At 36.2% G+C, this 9,463-nt stretch overlaps 1 protein-coding gene across 2 annotated transcripts; it reads left to right on the top strand.

Moving 5' to 3' along the window:
• The first annotated feature begins 1,270 nt into the window (after positions 1-1,270).
• LOC124879626 (histone-lysine N-methyltransferase SETDB1-B-like) lies at positions 1,271-9,052 on the top strand. Of its 2 annotated transcripts, none has more exons than XM_047384317.1 (8): positions 1,271-1,537; positions 2,518-2,635; positions 2,808-3,152; positions 3,267-3,401; positions 4,709-4,910; positions 4,999-5,072; positions 7,624-7,814; positions 8,528-9,052. In XM_047384317.1, exons 2-8 carry the CDS (start codon positions 2,539-2,541, stop codon positions 8,639-8,641), a joined length of 1,158 nt encoding a protein of 385 aa, XP_047240273.1. In that variant the 5' UTR covers positions 1,271-1,537; positions 2,518-2,538; the 3' UTR covers positions 8,642-9,052. The 2 variants fall into 2 exon arrangements, with proteins under 2 accessions (XP_047240273.1, XP_047240272.1); XM_047384316.1 differs by having other exon boundaries at positions 2,534-2,635.
• Positions 9,053-9,463: the final 411 nt, after the last annotated feature.

Raw genomic sequence — 9,463 nt, forward strand, 5'->3', positions numbered from 1 at the left:
AGATCTGGGAAATTTGGAGGCCAAGTCAACACCTCCAACTTGTTATTTTGCTTCACAGACCATTCTTGAACTGTTTTTGCTTTGCAAGGCATGATATCCTGTCAAAAAAGGCCACAACTATCAGGAATTACCAATTCTATGAAAGGGTGTACATGGCCTGCAACCAACAATGCTTAGGTGGCGTGTGTCAAAATGCTTTAAATGGATACTGACCACTGCAGACCAGGGAGTTACCAGGAGTTGCACTTGTAGAGATACTCCATCACACTATCATACATCAGCTTTGAGGAAAAAAGTTTCACTTTCTGCCCAACATACCCCACCATCAACAGGAAACCTATGTTGCAGGTTTGGTCATGCAATACATTTTGCAAAAGCCATTTAAACTATTTTTTTATAGTTTATTAGAATTTCAAATCATTAGATCAAAATTGTAAAATCTCCAGCACAGAAAATTATCTGAAATGATTTTAACTGTGGTTTTATCTCAAGTGTTTACTAACATGATCAAAATCAGCAACAAAACCAAAAAATAAAAAGCAACTAAGGCAAACTATTTGACTTTAAAATTGCTTTGGTTATAGCAATTATGGCTTTTTCCAGGATTTGGATCATTTAACGCTAATCAGCAAAAAGAGCATCAAGAGGCTTCAAAATGGTTATTTTATGTAAACACGTACAAAAAACTCAGTTTTTGTCCAAAATAATTATACAAAATGTTGTATCTTTAATTTCCTTCAATATTAAATCCCCAGTGTCTGTGTAAAATCATGAGACCTAATGGTGAGTTCCTTCAGTATTCAGTAGAGTCATATAAATCATCTGGAATGCCCCTTAAAATCGGAATTGTGGATTAGAAAGCTGGAACACATATAAAACACAATAAACTTTGTTTGTTTGTGTAATTTATTACTGTTTGAATGCATGAAATCTAAAGAAACACCTTTTTATAGGCTTGAAATGCTGTAATCGGTTCACTAATCACAATTTGCAAATCCCAATAGCTTCCCGTCTCCTCTGCCATCAGAATACACTTTTATATTTGCTGCGGTGCAACTCCCTCTCTATTTAGGAGTCATGTTATCTTTTCTTCTGTAACACACTCGGCTTTTTGGTTTTTGAACATTGAACACTCGGCCACAAGCGACACGTCACTGATCTGCTGTTTTCATCCTCTACCAGCTGGGGGCGGTGTTGCGCCAGATTGTTCTTTTCTCACAGCCATAAACAAGATCACTGGTGGTGGCGATAGAGCAAATAAACCCAAGAAGAAGAAGAAGAAGAAGACGAAGCAAGAAGAAGACTAACAACAACGAACATAGCCGAAGTGGGGCTTTGTTAATTTGCTGATTAAAGTCCACACAACCGGATTGTTTTCTCCAACCCTGTGATTATAAAGGGTAGTGTCATTAGCGCTAGCTTCGTAGCTAGCATCAACGGATGGTTTAGCTCAGAGAGTAATTACAACGACAAAAACGTATTTGTGGCTTTCTTAGACCTTTGTCATTTCGAGCTGAATTATTTGAACACATAAAAGGTAAGTGTCGCGTTTTGGCGCATCTGTTGCACATTTATCACTTTGTAATAGTTTAGGTTGAAAATAGTTGTACGCCACTTTTTTTTTTTTTTTTTTTTACAAATAAGCTTAAGCTAACAATGAAGCTTATGGTTAAATTAACGTTAACATTTCACTAAATCATCTTGCTTTAATCGGTGTGCAGCATCACTCAACTCATCGATTGTTTTTGTAAAATTTAACCGATTTCAAGCTTTATTAACTTGAATATTTAATTGTAGCCGTAGGGATTTACCAGACCGGAACATTGCTTTAGAAAAATATTAAACATATCCTGATACAGTCATGGTAAAAAGAAAGCAAACCCTCTATAAATTATAGTTAATACTTTTATGGATTGGGGCACAATAAAAGCCTGTTTTTACCAGGTTCAAAATAATTTAAATGTATCATCTAGTGTATACAGAAAAGATGAGATCAAAATTAAGAAACTGAATATGGAAAAACTAAAATACCCACTTGATATGTTTAATTTAAATTATTAACAAGGTCCAACTAATCAGATGCATTTAATTGCAGGTGTGACCACCTCTAAATAATATGTATTTGTATACACGCATTCCCCCACACCCTATACAACAGCGTTTAACAATGACTTTGTTTAAAATGTTATAAAAAGGTTAATTTAACAGAAATATTCTGGAAAGTAACAGAAAGGTACAGTATGTTTTAAGTTTTAGTAGATCTTCATCAGAGCAGTCATAGAAGTATCTTCCAGGCTCTGATGATAGCTTTGGGCTCACTAAGACAAAAGGAACTGTTCCACTGTCTCCACCTAAACTGTTTATGCCTCCCAGATGTCTGGGGTTGTGTGGAATAGCATGCTTTTAGGATTGTGTGTGAGAGGAGTTTAAGAAAGGAAATGTGCCAAAAAGAAAGCTTGACAATAGACAGTTTTAACACATATGTTTTCCATTATGTCCCTATCCCCATGTTTTAAGAGCTGTGTGTTTGCAGTGGCAATGGAGGTGGATAAGCTCAAGATGAGAACAAAGAAGCTTTTGACATCCAGGAGGAAGAAACAAAATAAGAGAAAAACAGATCCTGACAAAGAAAGAGGTAATCACCGTTAATGCACATTGGTATGTAAGTATGAGATAATTGATTGATACATGATTAGGAGCTGGTCAGTTTGTCAAACTAAGTTGTTAAATGTTTTAAGCTTCCAAACACTTTTAGTTTACACTGGTTGCAATTTTTTTGCCTGAATGTCAAAAATGTTTTTTCGTAGAAAATCCGCCCGATTCTCCATGGGACTCCGCTCCCTCAACACATGAAACTCCCAGCAAGGCAACAAAGTTTGAAAATGGTTGTGACTCCCTCAGTCTTTTAAAAGATGCAGTTGTAGTTTTGACCAAACTGCCTGAATATAAAATTGGCGCTCTGAGACCCCCAACGCCTCCACAGTTCTACAGTGAAGACGAGTCGTTCAGCAGCTCGGATTCAGACACGCAGTGGGAATCAGAGGAGAATTCCAGCGATTCGGATTTCTGGGTCATAAACAGCAAGCTTAAATATTCAAATTCTCCTAATTGTGACCTGATAAGGATGCCTACAACCAGTCACAACTGTAATGGTAAGATCAAAAATGTAACCGCATGAAGAAAATACCGCAAAATGCCGAAGTATTTCTGCATTTGGTACTGTTTTTTTCTCCTCTGTGGTAAAAACATCCCCACTGTGTCAGCAGGTATTTCCCTTTGTTCACGTGACAAGATCCGCCCCGATTTACCCGATGAAGAAATTATTGTTGACATGATGGTCATTGCCCGAAGAAGACCTATGAGGTGGCAGCGTGGTAAAATTGTGGAAATTATTACAAAAGGTAAGCTTAAAATAAAAAGATTTTACTTGTCAGAATAAATGTTTTGCTTGATGCACTACAAGTAAAAATGTACAAATAAAATATTCAAGGCTAGTTTATTTCAGTATATGGCGATAGATTTGTCAGCACAAAGATGTATAAAAATCCTAAAAATAAATACATTTTGTATAACAGTAGCCTAATCTCACTGAAAAAAATGTATAGTTTGGTTTATTTACTGATCGGAAGAAGATTGAGTTTTTGTTTGTTTATCTCCAGTCAGGGCTGATTGATCAGAAAACTGGCCAAGTCCTGTCTGCTGGCTGATTCCTCGGGGCTTCTCTAAAATTGACCTGGAAAGTTAATTTCAAATGTAAAGCAATTCCATGGGACAAGTGTTGAATGTTAAAATGTATGTACTCATTAGTTACCAATTAACGAGTTCATCCACAGATAATTATTGGCCAGGGCACCGGTTATTTTACCCTTTGTAGACTACTTTCGCACATTCCCCTCAAATTGCTTCTGGTCTTGATGAAACCAAGGTGGTTCATGTGTCACACTAATACTGGTTGATGCATTTTCCACAGATGCCAAGGACTGCATCTGAAGAATGATCCTGTTGGAGTTACCCCCAATTACCCCAAAATTCACTAATTTGCATATGCTATATGCATACCTTACTATCCATTGTATGTGCTATAATATAAGTAGCAATCTAATTTAGTATCTACTTGCATCTAAAACAAAGTATTTCTTAAATATAAATCTAACTTATTCAAGCAGTAAGTGTTTAAAAAAAAATGTTTCATAGGGTTATTGTCTGTTTTTACATTTGTCTGCAAACATGCAGCATTCGATTCATGGACAAGTGAAGACAATTTATATTTTACTTTATTTAGGTGGAGGTGTAAATTATTTAGTTAAAATAAAAAATACTAGTTGATTTTGTTTGATTAATGGAAGCAGCAAAACTCCCTCAAGCTGCACTGGGCACCCATGCCTGTCTAAAAAAACATGTTTTATTTTCAAGGAAACAGAGTTCTTGTAATGTTTTGAAGTGGTCTTCATCAATCGGTGTCCATGAATCATGACTGCTTGTTGTGTGTAAATATCTACAACAGACAAGCAATATCTGAGTTGCTTGTTTTTATACAAATATATATGTTGAATCAGTAACCCAGCCCTCTCAGACTGGAACATGTAAAGAAAACAAATATGTGTAACATTTCACACATTTTTAGATTGCAGTAGAAAGTAGAAAGATTTTAAACAAAAAGTGTTGATGATCGGATCAGTTTTAATCTATAATTTTTCTCTTTTAACAGACGATGGGCGATTAAAGTACAAAGTTAGTTTTGAAGATAAGGGAACATGTCTCGTATCTGGACACCACATTGCTTTTGACAGCAGGCCGAAGGTGGAGCGGCTCTACATCGGCGCCCGTGTTGTGGTCCGCTGTCAAAATAACAAGTACCGGTTCCGACCTGGAGTACTAGCCGAGCTGCCCAGCAGGAAAAACCAGTTCAGGTGTGTATTTTAATAAAAGAAAAACAATAATTGGTGTCTACACCAAAAACATTGTAATAATAGACTCGAATTAATAAAATCTTTTCAGATTTTTGATGTTCATGGATGATCACACACCAGTGTATGTCGGGCTTCCTTTATTTCACCTGGTCTGCAGACCATGTAAGTTTACAGCAATCAATATCTGAGCCAACACAAACACTTAAAGGTGTCAGTTTGAACTCCTTTATGTACATTTTAAATTATCAGTGATGTAAGCATATTTCAGTTTTCTTTTGATTAAGTATGAAGTCACTGGATGATCCCTTCAGCATGGAGGACCGATCCTGCCATTATTAGGAATATATATATATATATATATACATACATACAGGGGTTGGACAATGAAACTGAAACACTTGGTTTTACACCACAATAATTTATTAGTATGGTGTAGGGCCTCCTTTTGCGGCCAATACAGCATCAATTCATCTTGGGAATGACATATACAAGTCCTGCACAGTGGTCAGAGGGATTTTAAGCCATTCTTCTTGCAGGATAGTGGTCAGGTCACTATGTGATACTGGTGGAGGAAAACGTTTCCTGACTCGCTCCTCCAAAACACCCCAAAGTGGCTCAATAATATTTAGATCTGGTGACTGTGCAGGCCATGGGAGATGTTCAACTTCATTTTCATGTTCATCAAACCAATCTTTCACCAGTCTTGCTGTGTGTATTGGTGCATTGTCATCCTGATACACGGCACCGCCTTCAGGATACAATGTTTGAACCATTGGATGCACATGGTCCTCAAGAATGGTTCGGTAGTCCTTGGCAGTGACGCGCCCATCTAGCACAAGTATTGGGCCAAGGGAATGCCATGATATGGCAGCCCAAACCATCACTGATCCACCCCCATGCTTCACTCTGGGCATGCAACAGTCTGGGTGGTACGCTTCTTTGGGGCTTCTCCACACCGTAACTCTCCTGGATGTGGGGAAAACAGTAAAGGTGGACTCATCAGAGAACGATACATGTTTCACATTGTCCACAGCCCAAGATGTGCGCTCCTTGCACCATTGAAACCGACGTTTGGCATTGGCATGAGTGACCAAAGGTTTGGCTATAGCAGCCCGGCCGTGTATATTGACCCTGTGGAGCTCCTGATGGACAGTTCTGGTGGAAACAGGAGAGTTGAGGTGCACATTTAATTCTGCAGTGATTTGGGCAGCCGTGGTTTTATGTTTTTTGGATACAATCTGGGTTAGCACCCGAACATCCCTTTCAGACAGCTTCCTCTTGCGTCCACAGTTAATCCTGTTGGATGTGGTTCGTCCTTCTTGGTGGTATGCTGACATTACCCTGGATACCGTGGCTCTTGATACATCACAAAGACTTGCTGTCTTGGTCACAGATGCGCCAGCAAGACGTGCACCAACAATTTGTCCTGTTTTGAACTCTGGTATGTCACCCATAATGTTGTGTGCATTTCAATATTTTGAGTAAAACTGTGCTCTTACCCTGCTAATTGAACCTTCACACTCTGCTCTTACTGGTGCAATGTGCAATCAATGAAGACTGGCTACCAGGCTGGTCCAATTTAGCCATGAAACCTCCCACACTAAAATAACAGGTGTTTCAGTTTCATTGTCCAACCTCTGTATGTATGTGTGTGTGTATGTATATGTATATATATGTGTGTGTGTGTGTGTGTGTATGTATATGTATATATATGTGTGTGTGTGTGTGTGTATGTATATGTATATATATGTGTGTGTGTGTGTGTGTATGTATATGTATATATATGTGTGTGTGTGTGTGTGTATGTATATGTATATATATGTGTGTGTGTGTGTGTGTATGTATATGTATATATATGTGTGTGTGTGTGTGTGTGTATGTATATGTATATATATGTGTGTGTGTATGTATATGTATATATATATGTGTGTGTGTGTGTGTGTATGTATATGTATATATATGTGTGTGTGTATGTATATGTATATATGTGTGTGTGTGTGTGTGTATGTATATGTATATATATGTGTGTGTGTGTGTGTGTGTATGTATATATATATATATGTGTGTATGTATATATATATATATATATATATATATATATATATTCCTACACCTTTTATTTTTTTTTTCATATTTATTACCACCCAAATATATATTTAAAAAAATGTTTTTACCCAAAAATATATTATTTTTCAAATTATTTTAGTCCTTTTATTTCTTAAGCACAATATATTTTCCCCTCTAATAAATCCCTGTTGTATTTTTTTTCCAATAGAGTTCCCTGAGCCCATTTATTTCCGTCATTTTTTTTTTTTTACATTCAGTGCAGTACAGTAAAATAATTTGAAATTAGTGGTTTAAATAAAAGATAGTGGATTGAAATAGAAATATATATATACTTATATCTGATTGATTGATCAATTATTGAATTAATCGTTCTTTTTCTTATTTTGTTGCCTTTAATGGTGCACTAATGTATATGTCTAGCTACTTTTTGGTCCAGTAATTATGTTATAGAGTAATTTATTTATTTTTGTATATAGTCTTAATTATGGCAGGATTGGTCCTCCATACTCCAGACCCACTAATGCTTCAAATTTAAATGTAAAATTAAGATTTGAAGTAGCGCAGATTGCACAGATAATATGTTTACTTCTTTATCGAATCCAGACAAACCTTTTCATACAGTAACAAACCTTTTTTTCCCTAACAGTGGAGGATGTTTTGGATGACGTTCCAGATGGGGCACACAAGTGTTTTGTGCGACAGTACCTCAAGGACTGGCCCTACCCTCATTTAAACAAGTACAGAGCTGGACAGAGCTTTAATGTTGAGTTAAATGGAGTCATGCAAATGTGTGAGGTTGTTGCAGTCGACTGCAGTTTAATGCAAGTTGTTTTTCAGGTTAGTTCTTTTGCATTTTGACACGTTTTAAAACTTGTTTTAAATTATTACATTTTATTACATTGCATTGTTGATGCAATGTAATAATTCGAGCAGAACAAAGCTTACAGCCAAAGCTAGACCGTTTCGTACAGAGTAAGTCAGTGTCTTTCATGGCAATTGATATTCAGGCAGAATATCTAAAACTTGTTGCAAATTGTGGATTCGAATTATTTAATATTATTATTTTCTTGTATGACAATAAATCGCTAAGTCACATGTAGCTACATCCACATTTACATAAATTCCTTTTGTAGGGGAGCATAAACGTTTGACACAAACTTATACCAGTAAGCTTTGGAACGTTTGTGGTTTGGTTTTTGCTTACAATCAAACTTTTTATTGCTCTGCCTACACATATAGACAAGTGTTGACAAGTATCTGTATTCTTGAAGATCGACAGATCTGCTTTTATTTTGTGGCATGTTCTCCTGACTTTCCAATTTAAAGAGTAAATATTATTAGGAAAATATTGTTAAACCTTCCTAGAAATGTAGATCAACTCATAAAGTATATTCAGGAAGAGATTGTTACAAATTATTTAACTTTTTATACATCCTTACCTGGAAGTCAGCGTGTTTATATAATAACACCAGCAATTAAAACACATCTAAGGTTGATGTCTTTCAGCAGTGCCTATAATTTTGTTATTATAACATGTTTCTCTCTTTCAGGAAAATCAGCGAAGGGAATGGATCTTCAGAGGCTCCATGCGACTGGAGCACATTGCCAGGCTATGGGAAGAGCGGAACAAGCAGGAGTCCAAGGATGATTCTGACTCTGATTAATTTATAAATGCAGGTACACAACTCACAAAAAAGTTAAGGATATTTGGCTTTCGGGTGAAATTAATGGAAAATGTAAAAAGTTCACGTTGCAGTGATATGTTATGAAATTAGGGAGTTTGAGATGAGGAAATAACCATTACATACTTCTATTTGAACAATTTAATGAAACTAAAGCCAACAACACTGGTGGGGAATGTAATTATTTAATTTGGTCTGTTAAGTGTTGTCTAGTGAATATCAGCCCAATAAGGCGGTGGTATTAGGACATTAGAGAAAAGGGTGAAACGATCTCTGACATTATTGAACAGCATAAACTCTGCACACACATGGAATAAATTCACACAATTTCTTAAAATACAAGAATTTATTAACAACAATAAGTCAATTCAAAGTCAAACATATTTAAATCAACAAACTATTTACTATCCTAGAACAATCCAACAAAACTACCAAGGAAAATGAAAGAATAAGGAAGACCAAGGACTACAGGTCCTTCTTAAAATATTAGCATATTGTGATAAAGTTCATTATTTTCCATAATGTCATGATGAAAATTTAACATTCATATATTTTAGATTCATTGCACACTAACTGAAATATTTCAGGTCTTTTATTGTCTTAATACGGATGATTTTGGCATACAGCTCATGAAAACCCAAAATTCCTATCTCACAAAATTAGCATATCATTAAAAGGGTCTCTAAACGAGCTATGAACCTAATCATCTGAATCAACGAGTTAACTCTAAACACCTGCAAAAGATTCCTGAGGCCTTTAAAACTCCCAGCCTGGTTCATCACTCAAAACCCCAATCATGGGTAA

This window comes from Girardinichthys multiradiatus, chromosome 13 (genome assembly GCF_021462225.1).
Source record: "Girardinichthys multiradiatus isolate DD_20200921_A chromosome 13, DD_fGirMul_XY1, whole genome shotgun sequence".
In the NCBI taxonomy this organism is placed as follows: Eukaryota; Metazoa; Chordata; class Actinopteri; order Cyprinodontiformes; family Goodeidae; genus Girardinichthys; species Girardinichthys multiradiatus.